We start from the raw sequence: 14,469 nt of genomic DNA on the forward strand, positions 1-14,469 counted from the left end.
GGCCGTCTATGAACCGGGAAGCTCCCACCAGACACTGAATCTGCAAGCACCTCAATCATGGACTTCTAGCCTCCAGAACTGTGAGAAGTAAATTTCTGTTGTTTATAAACTCTCCATCTGTGGAATTTTGTTACAATAGCCCGGATGGACTGAGACACGCACCAGCCCTGACAGACGTCCCCCCCACTGCCTGTGCCTGGATGGTCAGCCCCTCTGTGTGTGCTGGCTCAGCACGGCCCGGCTCCCCAGCTGGTCTGCCGCCTCCGCCTTCCTCTCCGATGCTTTCGATGCTTTCCAAGCTGCTGTTGAAATCCCACCCTCCCCTGCTTCCTTGCTGAGCTCGCTTCTCCCGCTAACGAGAAGAGAAGCCTCAACAGGTCCAGAGCCCTCAGAGCCTTAGCGCTACAGTGTGTGCAGTGGACTTGCTGCCTTTCCTGGCTAGCACAGTAACACCCTATGACCCTGTGACCACCCTGGGCATCCACAGGCACCCCCAAATTCACATGCAGCCCACATGAAAACAGGCACTCTGGCTCCCAGCCCTGGGACACGCACTGTGTAGACAGGCTGGGACCCAGGACGGCACATGTCACCCTCATCGGTTAGAACCGACAGTGGTGCCTGAGAGCGGAGAAGTCTGTGCCCAGCATGGCACCTAAGGACCTGTTTTCTGGCACTGCTGAATTTGTGGGACGTGCATATGTTCTTAAAATACCCATCTGAGGGGCAGAAAGAACCACCGAGGGGGGAGGGCACTGGGTAGAAATGATTCTGTCAGTGTTTCCTGCCAGATTAGCACTGTCAGTAAAAATACCAGTCACACGTGTAATTTCAAGTTTTCCAGTAGTCACATTAAAAAAGGTAAAAAGAAATAGGTGACATTAATCATTTTAATTACATTTTATTTCCTCTATTACATCCACAATGTCATTGTTTCAACATATAATCAATATAAACACATTTTAAATGAGATATTTTACATCCCTTTTTGGGAATCTGGTGTTTAAGATCGGTGTAGAGTTTATGCTACACACACCTCAATCCAGACTGACCACACCTGACATGCTCAGTAGCTGGCGTGGCGACATCGTGGGGTAGAGGGGCCGGGGTTGCCCACACCCGCCCCCCCGCAGGTCTACCCCACGGCTCTCACATCCCGGCCCTGCCCTTTCCCCCAGGAAGGAGCTACTCCCTCTGTGGGGAAACTGTGTGTTTGCCCAGGAGTTTCTGAAGGAGGTACAGTGATCCTAGTAAATCTGTGCTTCTTCTGAGATCTGCAGGGCCTGTCCCTTCTCCCACACGGCCTAGAACTGCCGATGAAAGGCTCCTTCTCCAAGGGCGGATGCAGAGACAAGCCAGGCACTGGCCACCAGGGAGTTCAGGAAGATGAGGTTTATTTGACAAGAGCTGCCTGGAGAAGAAACTCAAATAGATTAAAAAATCAGAGAGGAGCGGGCTTCCCTGGCAGTCCAGTGGTTAGAACTCTGCGCTCCCAATGCAGGGGGCAGGGGTTCAATCCCTGGTCGGGGAACTAAGATCCTGCATGCCATGGGGCACGGCCAAAAAAAAAAAAGAAAAAAAATCAGGGAGGGAGGTGGGGCCTTGAGGGCGTGCCATGGCCTTGGCTGGTCTGGCTTCCCCCAGAGCCAGTTTCCCAGGAGGAGAAGCCGGGAAGAAGCTGCATCACGCATGCCGTCCTCCAGGTGGGGCGGCCACAGCCCACCCGGGGTTGGGGGGAGGAGGACGTGGACCCAGAGCCATGTGGCCATGGTGCCGGCTCTGGGGCCACCTGGGAAGGTGGGATGTGAACGCTACCCTTTCTGGCCTTTTGAAAGTCAGGTGACCAAATATGCTTGTTCAGGTGTATTTCATTCATGGGTGGACAAATGACGCTTGTCACAGACGAGACCCTTCCTCTTTTTTTTTTTCCTCTGCGCTGTGTAGCTTGCGGGATCTTAGTTCCCCGACCAGGGGTCGAACCCGGGCCCCGGCAGTGAGAGCACCGAGTCCTAACCGCTGGACCTCCAGGGAATTCCCAGAGACCCTTCCTCTTAAGCCTTCACGCCCCCATGTGCCCTCTTCCCCTTATATGCGTGCTCACCCAACCACCTGTGGTTTCTCTGTATTTTCTCCATTTCTCACTTTCACTGCACTTTTTTCCCTGAGTCCCTTCCTTGTATCCAGTGATGGAAGGTGGTGCCCGGCATAAGATGTCGGGAGATGACCCCTGCTCCTGTGTCGCTCGCGGAACAGTTAGGTGCCTGGGTGCAGTTTCGGTGCCCCGTCCGCCCTGCTGAGCTGGGGGCTGAGCGGCTCCCCGGGCGCCAGCTCCACGCCCCACTCCTGGGCCCAGTGGCCACAGCGGCTGGAGGAAGGGTCTGGCTCTGCCCACAGGACCTGCAGGACTGCAATGACGAGCTGCAGGCCGCGCTGGAAGGCCTGCGGGCACAGCTGCCCCCGAGTCGGCACGGCCAGCTGCCCCCGGGACATGGCCCGGCAGGTAGGAGCCCGGTGTTTCGAGGTGGTGGGTCGTGTGCTCCTTCCCGGGTGGTGGGGGGGGGGGGCGTGGGGCTGGCCAGCTGCACAGGTGGTCACAAGCCCTTCCGACCTCTTGTGTGGGAGAAGGGGCCTACCTGAGGCCAGGGGTCTGTGCGACCCCGAGCCCCAAGGGAGATGGAGGAGGATGAGGGTTCTACCATTTGGGTAGAAGTAAGTGGTGAAGGTTACGATGACCTTGCCATGACCTCAGGGCAGGCGTGTCCCAGGGAGCCTCCTGGGTCCCGAGGAGGGGCGGGGAGAGTTGGTGATCAAAGGAGATGCTCCACACAGACGGTCATCTGGGGGAGGGGAGGAGAGAGGAGGCCGGGGGGACAGGGGACAGGCTGGTCTCTGGTCTGTGACGGCGGCGGGTGCTCAACCATGTGGACCGAGGCCGGCGGGCCGCTGTGGAAGGGGTCTGAGACGGGGCGGGGCCATGGCACCTGGGAAGGGCCCTTCCACCTGCCGCGTGCAGAGCCGATGCCAAAGGCATCACTCGGAAAAACCAGGCTCCTGCCTCCTCAGCCGGGAGGTCTCGACAGGCTGCAAGCGCCAAGAGGTTAATGTTCTTGGCTCCTTCTAGAGACTGGGCTGGAGGTTCTGAGGCCACAGCTGTCCTTGAGGAGGACGGGCTTTGGCTGCTTGCGCCCTCCCTGGCAGCTGGGCGGGGCGGGCCCTACGGGTTCGCGTGCTCCAGGCTCCACGCCCCTTGCTGCCGTGGGAACCACTGCGACAGCCCCAGCCCAGCAGCCCGACCGCCTCTGTGGCCACACGTCACCCACACGTCACGCAGACGCAGCCCCAGAGGACGTGTCACTCTCATCTGTAACCCTGAGAGCGTCGGGCTCCCGTATTGTCCTAAAGCTGTTACTTAAAACAGGAAAGTCAACATGGGAGCCTCCAAGGGAAACCGAGTGGGGTCTTCTGTGCACCTGGGCCCGAAGGGAGCCCGTCACCTGCAGCTGCATTAGTGGAGCTGATGGCTGCCAAGACCCACAGCCCTGCTGCCCTCTGCCAGGAGGTGTTGGCATGTGGCTGGTGCGCTGGTATCATCTGATCCCCAGATGAGGGTCTAGTGCCAGTGTGGCCATGGGGAAGAGGGTTATTGTCACCTCCTCTGTCCCTGGAGGGGACTGAGCTGCACAGAGCATGTGACCCTTGTCGAGAGCCACGATCCATAACGCAGGGAGCGGAGAGACGGGGTCTGTGCCCAGGGTGCTGTGTCCAGAAGTCTTTGAGGTGTGGCACCAAAGGCAGCCCCAATCTTCGTGTTGGCACTGATACAACCAGAGTGCTCTCCCAGCTGGAGCATTTTCTCTTACACTTTCCCTCCTCGTCTGACCGTAGAGATTCTGTTGGCCCCTTCAAAGGAGGAGGGACAGTCAGGACAGCAGAGTTGTGGTGGCGGGGGCCGTGTGGATCGTGGAGTCTGGGCCGGCAGTGCATCCAGCTGGGGCCACTCCTGACGGGTGCCACTTGGCCAGACCCAGGTGGCGGCTTCCAGTTGTCAGGGCAACGGGATGCTCTCTTTCCTGAGATACTTACTCTGAGTTCTCTCAGGATGTCGTTGAGCCTGTCACTTTTTTTCGTGGAAAACAATTTGGGCGAGAGGTCAGGGTGTGTCTGCTCCCTTCACTTTCCGGCCCGTGGACCAGCAGCGGCGGTCACACCCACGTTCCGAGTCAAGCCCTGGGTGTGCCCCCCAACACGCACAACGTGGGGGACCCCTGGGCCCAGGAGGGCTGGCCGTGCTTGTGGGTTCATAGGCGCCCTTTGGGGATGAGCTGTAAGGACGGGTGATGTTGCCAGGGGGGAGGATCTTCTGGACCAGGTGTAGCTCACACCCTCTTCCTACGATCTGTCAGAGCCTCCACAAGTGCTTAGTTTGCCTGACGTTTTTGTTGAGACCCCCCCTCCCCATGATTTGTGTGATGTAATAGAAAGTAGGGAGGGCCTCTGAGAAAAGGAGGAAGCCAAAATAAAGAATGAAGACAGAGCTTCGTCATGGCTCATCCTAGAGCGCTGTCTGTGCTGTGGTCACGTTTTCCCGTTGTCCCCATCCCTCTGTGTGCCTGCCACGGTCAAGGGGGCAGGACATGTACCCCATGTGGCATCTTTCAGGGAATTCAAGGGCCTGACAAATCTGGCAGGGAGCCTCCTCGCCGTTCATACCTTTGAGTGATCTGCATTCTGACAAAGACTCGAAATGCTGGTTTGTAAAGATGCCAGCTTTGAGAACTCGGCGCAACGGACGGTCCATGGCCCATGTCCTCTTACTGCCAGCATTGCATTCCTCTTGCGGAAAGTGCCCGCGGAAGGCTGTGCTTCATCCAGATGTCGGCTTGGAGGTTGGATCAGACCCTGCAGCATCCTGGGCAGGACATAAACGGAAGTGTCCTCTTGTTGCAGGCATTGTCACGTTTGTGGGTGATTCCGTCCCAGTGAGTATAGAGACAGAGATTATGTTGGAGCAGGTGAAGGAACGTTACGAAGACCTCGAGATCCAGCTGGAGACCAAGGTCAGGGGGGCTGAGGGAGGCCGGAGGGGTCAGGGAGCTTCCTGCTGCTGGGACGCTTCTGCGCACATGTCTGCCCCATAGTGAGCGCGCTCAGGGGGACGGAGGTTTGCAGGGAAATGTGCATGCCATTGATGTTCTGCCTCACACCCGCTTCCGGAAGCAGGCAGGATAGAAGGCATAACGACTAATGGGAGGGAGCAGGGTTGTGGTATCCCAGCGTCACGAGGGCTGCGCTGAGGCCAGACCTCCCTGCTTGCTCTGTGCTGGGGAGTCACAGCTCCCGACTCTGTTCCAGCTGAAGCACCCTGGGACTGCCCTGTGTGGGGGGCTCCCGGGCCACCTTGGCCAGGCCTGTCTTCTTGGCTGAATATGCCTCCTGCTCCGTGACCCAACTGTGGTGGGTTTTGTTGAGGGACGGTACCCACGTGTCGTCAGGTGTCACTGTGCCAGCGAGGCGGGGCCACCTCTTCCTTGCGGTCCTGCCCCTGGGCTCCTGCTGTGGCCTTGCCCGCCAGGTCTCCAGGGGGTTCAGAGCCACTGCGGCCTTGCGGTAGGCACTGTCCCCCCTCTGCCTTCCTGCTGCTGCTGCTGCCAGGCACCCAGCCCACCTCGGCCCCCAGCAGCCGTTCTGTGCCTGCCAGGCCTGCCCCCCAGGCCGCAGTGAAGAGTACGGGACATGACAGAAGCAGGCGGCCACACGGGCCCTGGGGAGCCTTTCACAGGCCCCAGCACCTTGTTGAGGCCGGGCCCCCCGCTCTTTGGATGCTGTGCCGGGCAGCCTTGTATCGTCAGGCAGATCATGTTTAGGGGCCCCTGGCTGACATCGCTCACGCTTCTTTTCCCAGGTGAATTACTATGAAAGGGAAATGGAGATGATGAAAAGGGCCTTTGCGGAGGAGAGAAAGGAGCTGGAACGGGCCTTCAAGCTCGAGGTTGGCGTGCTACAGGGTCAGAAGGCCGAGCTGGCGACGCTGCACCAGGAGTCGCAGGAGGTTGTCCGAGGCCTGCAGGACCGGCTGCAGCGGGCGGTGGAGCTGGAGCGGGGCCACGCGCGGCAGCTGGCCCAGGAGAGGGACCAGCTGGAGGAGGCGCTGCAGCGGGTCAGGTCCGGCACTGCATCCTTTTGGGATTTTGCGTCCAGGGTTTCTTGCTCAGAACCTGAATTTGAAATTGGATTTGGGCAAACTGCTCAGAATCACAATGGCTGTTACCTGAGTGGTTCTCGTTGGTGCAGACACGTGAGCCCTGAAAGAACAGGTTAATTTACAAAGATTCTGACTTTTCGGTTTTTTGTGCATGCGGCATGCAGGATCTTAGTTCCCCGACCAGGGATCGAACCCATGCCCCTCCAGTGGAAGCACGGAGTCTTAATCACTGGACCACCAGGGAAGTCCCAAAGATTCTGACTTCAGAAATACGTATTAACTAGAGCTTAGGCCCTGAAGCCCTTTGCTTTGTAGAATTTTAACTCACTTTACCTCCTGCCTCAGACTCACCTGGTAGCAAGGGCAACACGGTCTCCATCGTCTATCATCTCATGGTCCTTGGGGAGGTGGATAAAAGGCCTAAAATCCCCCAAATAACAGGAAAGGCCGTTAGTCTGGGTCAGCGGGGTTCTTGAAAAAGCTGAGAGTGTGAGCAAAGGAGAGAAAGGGATAGTTTGGAAAACCGGAACATGGTCTTTTGTGTTACAGGGGAAGGGCCCACACGCCTGTTCTCTGGGCTCCGCCGGGAGGCTGGGGGCCTCGAGATCCCTCAGGGGAGCCTCTGGGTGGGGAGGTGGCCAGAGACGGTGGTGTGTGGGCAGGTGAGGGGAGCGCCCAGGTGTGCAGCTTGGCCCTCCTCCCCGGCCCCCCGGGGGCTCAGGCTGGCACACGCTCCATCTCAGGAGTCCAGGATTCTAGAAGGGCTTTTCCAGGTGCTGCAGAGGTGATGCAGGCACTTGCAGGCCGCGCACAGCTGTGTGATGTGGTTACTGCTCTGCGTGCAGTGTCTTTGGCCCCATTAACTCCCGCACAGCACACCTGCAAGGTCCCGTGGAGACAGAGGCTCCGTGAGGTGTCGTGTCACTTGTCCAGGCAGGTGACACTGGCTCGCCACAGACGCGGTTGTGTCCGGCTGAGGCTCCAGCTCCCGCTCGCTGGGTGACCATGGGCAGGCTGCTTCACTGAAAAAAAGGGTTACGTGGGATTTATGATAAACCAAAAGGAATAAATGTCAGTGCACCTCCCAGCTTGAGAAAGAAAATATTAGCATAGCCAGAAGCCCCGGGCTCTGTCCCCAGACCCCCTCACTCCTCCCGGAGGTACCTGGACTGTTTACCACCATCTAGACCTTGCTCTGTGCCCCTGCCTCAGAGATGGGTGTCCCAGATGACATGGAACCTTGGTTGTGGTGGCCTGACTTCTGAATTCCCTCCACCATGAAGCAGAGCTGGTGCCGGGCCACACAAGCGGCACAGAGCCCGAGGTGAATGTGTGGACACACGTCTACTATCTTGGCTGCTGCTGACAGGCTGGTTTCAGACCCAGCACACACGCGAGTCCACAGTAGGCTCCAGGCACACACAGGGGCCTTCGGCACAGACGCAGCCCAGCGCCCAGAATCCCACTCTGCTGTCCGTCTCGGGTGCTTCCCAGTGGACAGACACGTGAGCCCAGACCTGTGCTGTCCAAATTCTCCATCCCAGCCCCCACCTCGAGGCCCAGCAGGCTGTCCTGGTCCTCTCCCTGCTCCTCCTGCCCCGCTGCCTGCCCTGGCCTGTTGGCCCCATAGCTAAAGTCACAGTTTGAGTCTCAGTGGGGTCTGCATCATTGGACACTGTTTCCTGGGCACTGCCATGTGCCAGCACAGCCGGGGGTGCAGCTGGGAGCGAGACAGGTGTTTGGAGCTTTCAGCCGCCCCGCCCAGGTGGGGCTGGGGGGAGGCTCCATGCTCCGGCACCTGTAACCCTAGTTACAGGTCTGTTCAGCTCTTCTGTTCCTTCCTGAGTCAGTTTTGGTAGATTGTTTCTGGGCGTTTGGGCATGGACATTTTTGAAGAATCCAGACCAGGCATTTTGCTGAATGGCCCTCAGCTTGGATGCCTGGTTAGATGCCCTCTTTATGGGACCATCTTCTTTCCTCTGATGTGTGCCCTTTAGTGAAATTCTCTTTGGAGGAAATTCCCTCAGTTTTTTGTTTATCTTAAAATGTCTCAAATTCTCCGGTTTCTGAAGGATGGTCTTCCTAGGAGCATGAACTTAGATGAGCAGTCAAAGGGCTGCCCTCTGCCCTTTGACCTGGGCAGTCTGCTCCATCCAACCGTTGCTGCCTTGTGTGAGCGTCCGTTTCCTATTGCTGCTGTGATGAATTACCACAAAGTCAGAGGCTTAAAGCATCACGATTTAGGATTTCACAGTGTCGGAGCTGAGAAGTCGGAAGTGGGTACGACTGGGCAGAAATCTGGGTGTCGGCAGCTGCCTTCCTTGCCCGAGGCTCTGGAGAACCTGTAGGCCTTACATTCCTTGGTCTGGCCCCTTCCTTCTTTAACACCAGCAGTGACTCGTTGGTCCTCCTCACACTCCATCCTGACGCCCACTCTTCTGCCTCCTCTTCCACAGTTGAGGAGCCTTGTGCCCACCTTGGCCACCTGGACAGTCCAGGACACTCTTCCCGTCTAAGGTCAGCGAATTAGCAGCCTTAACTCTGTTGCGTTGATTCCCCTTTGCCGTGAAACAGCTCATTCTCAGGTTCTAGGGACTGAACCCTAGAACCTGAGAATGGTGATCTGAGTTGTATCCTCTGGCTGCTATTAACTTCTCCATCTTCTGTGGTTTTTCTTTGGTACGTTTAGGTGTGTATTCTTTCACTTTAACTTTTTATTAAAGTGTTATACGCACGAGAAAAATACACACGTGTGTGCAGTTGGAAGAATTGTTGATGAATTGGACACGTCTGTGTCCCCAGCACAAGTCCCCCAGGGGTCACTGTTCCAAGTCAGGATAGTGGCAACCCTTGGGGGCTTTGGGGAGCCCCATTTTTTGTTCTGGGTGCTGGTGTACGTAAGAATGGAATTGTTGGGTGGTAGGACATAGGTGTGGTTTTCTTTTTACTTATCCTACTTAGAAAACATTGTCTATTGAATGTATAGATTTGTGTCCTATGAAAAGCTCTCAGCCATTATTCGTAAAATATTGCTTCTCCCCTCACTGTCCTCTACAACTGGATGTATGATGTTAGGTCTTTTCACTTTTCCTCCATTTCTTTCTTTCTATCTATCTATCTATCTGTTTATTTATTTAACATCTTTATTGGAGTATAGTTGCTTTACAATGGTGTGTTAGTTTCTGCTTTATAACAAAGTGAATCAGCTATACATATACATATATCCCCACATCTCTTCCCTCTTGCGTCTCCCTCCCTCCCACCCTTCCTATCCCACCCCTCCTATCCCACCCCTCTAGGTGGTCACATAGCACTGAGCTGATCTCCCTGTGCTATGCGGCTGCTTCCCACTAGCTATCGATTTTACATTTGGTAGTGTATATATGTCCATGCCACTCTCTCACTTTGTCCCAGCTTACTCTTCCCTCTCCCTGTGTCCTCAAGTCCATTCTCTAGTAGGTCTGTGTCTTTTTTCCCATCCTGCCCCTAGGTTCTTCATAACCATTTTTTTTTTTTTAGATTCCATATGTATGTGTTAGCATATGGTATTTGTTTTTCTCTTTCTGACTTACTTCACTCTGTATGACAGACTCTAGGTCCATCCACCTCACTACAAATAACTCAATTTCGTTTCTTTTTATGGCTGAGTAATATTCCATTATATATATGTGCCACATCTTCTTTATCCATTCATCTGTTGATAGACACTTAGGTTGCTTCCGTGTCCTGGCTGTTGTAAATAGAGCTGCAATGAACATTGTGGTACATGACTCTTTTTGAATTCTGGTTTTCTCAGGGTATATGCCCAGTAGTGGGATTGCTGGGTTGTATGGTAGTTCTATTTTTAGTTTTTTAAGGAACCTCCATACCGTTCTCCATAGTGGCTGTATCAATTTACATTCCCACCAACAGTGCAAGAGGGTTCCCTTTTCTCCACACCCTCTGCAGCATTTATTGTTTGTAGTTTTTTTGATGATGGCCATTCTGACTGGTGTGAGGTGATACCTCCTTGTAGTTTTGATTTGCATTTCTCTAATGATTAGTGATGTTGAGCATCCTTCTTCCTCCATTTCTTAACCTCTTTCATTACTTCCGACTTCTTTTCTGTCTATGGCACATTCTGCCAGTGAGTTTTTCTTTTGACATTGACTTTTTATTTTCCAAAATTCTGTTTAGTTAGTCCTGTCTGATCATTTTTGATAGCTTCTTTTTGCTTGTCCTTTTTTAATTTCCATCTTTTAGTTAAGTAAACATTTCATAATATTTATCCTTAGTTTGTGTCTGATAATTCCAGTATCTGAGGTTCCTACAGATCTAATTCTGTTGTTCTGGCTTCTTCTGACTCTCATAGGTGGTCCTTTTCCACGTATATTGTGGTGATCTTTAATTGTGAGCTCATGTTTGCGTGATGTTTATCTCTGGGAATCCTGGGAGCTGTAGTAGAGGGTGCTCCCTGCAGAAAGGATGTGTTTTGCTTTTGCCAAGAGTTGGGAGCCTCTTAATCTGAGACCACTTTAACCTCTTCCAGGGAACTGGCCCAGTGCATGTATCCACGGTGTGGTTTCTCCACACTGGTGTAGGTGCTGGCCTCAGGGTAACCCCATTTTTGTGTTGCTTAATGCTCATGGCTTTGGTTTCAGCTTCCGGGTTTTTTTGATTGGGGACCCCTGGAGGTTTCCATTACCTTCTGTGAGGACATCACACACTAGATGATCAGCTTTGCTCTGGTTATTTGGTGAGTGTGCGTGGCTGGGGTGGAGCAACTGCCATCTTATTTGAGGTCCAGGAAGCTGGCGGCAGAATCCCCTGCCAACCACATACACACACACCTGCCTTGAATCAATTTGTTTTCCATCCTGGAGCCGGAATGACAGTTCAAAACACAGACCTCATTTGTGTCACTCCCCTGCTTGAAACCCTTTGCTGCTTTTAAAATTCCGTTGACTTCTATGTCTTTATTTTTCTCTCTAGTTCCTCATGAGGAAAAATGAAGTGGTACTTATGCTTATGAAGGAGATACTTATGCTTGACATTATAAGAATAATACATAAACATATGAGGTCATGTGGCTTTGAGTACTTTTAGATTGAAAAGAAGCTAATGCCAGGTAGAGACCTGTTTAGGGGAGTAAGTGTCCTCAAGACCAACATGCGTTAAGGATAGACTCTCTGGGCAGCAGGAGTGGGTTTCAGGCTGCCTCCCCGTGATCTTTACTGGTCAGTTGCTCATGTGTCACACATCGATGGGGTTACCTTCCCAGGGAGACTCTAAGAACATCGGAAGCCAGGGGGGCTCCGGGCAGACTTGGTCCCGGCAGCCACTGTCGGTACTTGCTTTTCCCCCTGAAGGCTCCATGTTGCATCAGGTCGCCCTCTGTCCACTGATACGGGCATCGTCCCAGGCTCCTCCTGGTACTGACCTCAGGATGTAGGATGCGGCGCTCTTCCCTTAGGATCCGGCCTCCCCAGTCCTTGTGTTCCTCAGCTTTGTGCTGGAGTCCCCTGGGTGGAGGGGGTGGCCATTCTCCTTGCAATGACCTCGCGAGGACTCACCCAGCATCTTGCACTGGTGCCAGCCATGGACACACTCACATTTCAGTGGAGGTTATAAGATGCAGGAACAGGCCAGCTGTGAACACAAAGAACCAAGGTGCTGAATACACCAGGGAGTTGTTGATTGTGTGGCCGTTTTAGAAGCTAAGAAAGCTTTGTCTTCTATAGCTTATCTCTTGGGAGATGCAAACCAGAGCAGGTTAACACGGGATACAGGAAAGCGAAGGAAGTGGTGTCCTGTGCCCTCATCTAGGGAAGGGGAAGTGTGGCTGCAGGGTCACTGCAAGACTGGAGTGCGTGGGGGTGACCAGCTTCTGGAGTTCCCACTCTTCTTCCTTTCTTAAATTTCTCATGCAGAATCAAATTGGATAGGCTTTCTGAAGAAAACACGTTTTTGAAAAATGAGCTGGCAAGGATCCAGCAAGAGCTTGAAGCTGCAGAAAGGACAGAGGCTGCACAGAGGTAAGGGCCGTCTCAATGGTCCCACCCCGACCGCCCGGTCCCTGACAGGGCTTGCTCTTCGTAGAGTAAGCTTAGAAGGCATTGCTGTAGAAAGTGGGACGTGTTCACAGATAACCCGCATTCCAGGAGAGCCGTGCTGCCCTCTGACCAGCCTTGCCAGGCACAGGGGGTCTCGGGCCTCCTTCCTGAGCCCCTCACTCACAGCAGTAGGAGGTGCCAGGTCAGCACCACCGCCACCAGCTCCATCACAGGCCCGTGCGCCTGTGACGCTGCTCTGCAGGCACTGCTCACCCTGCAGAAATACTCCACATTGTGCTCAGGGCTCGGGGGAGGCATCGAGCATTCTCGTAGGGGCGAGAGATACTCTTGCAGCCTTTCTGGGCGAGTAGAATCTGTTTGTTCTTGTCCTGATAATGGTTTTAGCTGTGCTTTCCTCCGAGGTTCATTCCTGGTCTGTCGATTTCAGTGAGTCAGAGTCAGAGGTCGGGGGCCTGAGCACTGAGGCAGGAGCTGTGTGTGTGTGTGTGTTTGTGTGTGTGTGTGTGTGTTGCAGTGGAGGCTCGGGATGCCTGTCAGTGGATTTCTGCTTTCACCATCAGAGCCTCATCCAAGGATGGTTTGTTTGGCTTTCTTTTTAATGACGTTCAAGATGAGCTCAGCTCTAAACTGCCGAGAATGCGGTGTTGATTTGATAAAAGTGCCTGATGATGAAAGCCTAGGATCCAAAGTGGATGGTCAATAAGCGATCGCTGTTACATTACAGCAGTTCTGAAATCTGCAAGGTTTTTCCCGCTAGGAACCATTTTTCCCTAAGTTTGGTGCTGGGACCCCTTTGACCTCAGATGTCAGTGAATGTAAGCCTGTGTTGGTGTTTATGCTGCTGGGTGTGAAGAGCAGTCGCATGTGCCAGAGAGAGATTAACGTGTGTGATTGAGGAACATCATGGAGGGTTTGTTCTTACAGTGCTGGCAGGGTTCCTCTGGTTCTGAAGCTGGGATCCGATTGGACCAGCAGCAGCGATAGCGTAGGACAGTGACGGAGCAGTGGCCGTAGGGTACCAGGAGCAGGTGTACAAATCCAAGCCGCCAAGGTGACCGTGAGCGATGAGTGGTCAGTGACACTGTTAACTTTGCTTCTTCAACAGGAAGGAAGTTGAGGTTTTAAAGAGAGAGAAGGAAAAGGCCTGCTCTGAGATGGAAGAGCTCTGCACACAGGTGAAGTATTGACACCTGGCATGAAGCTGATGCCACCCTCCCTTTTCCATTATTTTGAAATAATTTCAAGCTTACAACAAGGAAGCACAGAACTTTGTTATGAAAGATTTGAGAGTGAGTTGCTGACCCATCAGCCCTGTCCCACCCCAAATTAGGAAATCAGTGTGACTATGAAACTGCCCCATCAGCCAGCCCAGGACCTCGTGTGGCTTCAGTCTGCCTGTCCTTGTTGTTACGACCTGGCGCTTTTGAAGATTACAAGCGGTTGTTTCGGTGTATCTGGTGCTTCCCTGTGCTTGGATTCAGATTATGTGTGACTATCCCCAAAGTGATGCTGTGTCCTTCTCATCCCATCCAGTCCGGGGACACAAGCATTAGTGACGTCAACTTAGATTCTTGGTCAGGTGGTGTTGGTCAGGCTTCTCCACAAAGTTACTTTCCCCTTGGTAATTGCTAAATATTTTATGGGGAAATGCATTGATATGATGGGAATATCTTGTTCTTCATCAAACTCTCAGCCCCTTGTTTTAGCATCCTCTGTTTCTTGGTGGAGTCAGTTATTACTGTGATGGTGGCCAGTTGGTGACTAATCCCAGCTTCCTTTTATATTTGTTAATTGGTGTTCTAGTGTAAGGAAGAGCTTTTTCTTCTCTCCATTTATTTATTTATTTTAATTTATTTATTTTATTTATTTATTCTCGGCTGCATTGGGTCTTCGTTGCTGTGCGCAGGCTTTCTCTTGTTGCGGCGAGTGGGGGCTACTCTTCGTTGTGGTGCATGGGCTTCTCATTGCGGTGGCTTCTCTTGTTGAGGAGCACAGGCTCTAGAGCACAGGCTCAGTAGTTGTGGCAAACGGGCTCAGTAGTTGTGGCTCACGGGCTCTAGAGTGCAGGCTCAGTAGTTGTGGCGCATGGGCTTAGTTGCTCCACGGCATGTGGGATCTTCCTGGACCAGGGCTCGAACCTGTGTCCCCTGCATTGGCAGGCGGATTCTTAACCACTGCACCACCAGGGAAGCCCTCCATTTATTTATTCATCAT

At 53.4% G+C, this 14,469-nt stretch overlaps 1 protein-coding gene across 3 annotated transcripts in view; it reads left to right on the forward strand.

Moving 5' to 3' along the window:
* NINL (ninein like) overlaps window positions 1-14,469 on the forward strand; it is a 112,624-nt gene that overhangs the window by 86,528 nt on the left and 11,627 nt on the right. For all 3 annotated transcript variants that reach the window (XM_061208959.1, XM_061208961.1, XM_061208960.1), the window contains 5 exons: window positions 2,395-2,500; window positions 4,948-5,057; window positions 5,903-6,162; window positions 12,112-12,216; window positions 13,361-13,430. In XM_061208959.1, the coding sequence (XP_061064942.1) occupies window positions 2,395-2,500; window positions 4,948-5,057; window positions 5,903-6,162; window positions 12,112-12,216; window positions 13,361-13,430 (651 nt within the window). The remainder of the gene's footprint in view (window positions 1-2,394; window positions 2,501-4,947; window positions 5,058-5,902; window positions 6,163-12,111; window positions 12,217-13,360; window positions 13,431-14,469) is intronic.

Source organism: Eubalaena glacialis, chromosome 13 (assembly GCF_028564815.1).
Source record: "Eubalaena glacialis isolate mEubGla1 chromosome 13, mEubGla1.1.hap2.+ XY, whole genome shotgun sequence".
Classification (NCBI taxonomy): domain Eukaryota; kingdom Metazoa; phylum Chordata; class Mammalia; order Artiodactyla; family Balaenidae; genus Eubalaena; species Eubalaena glacialis.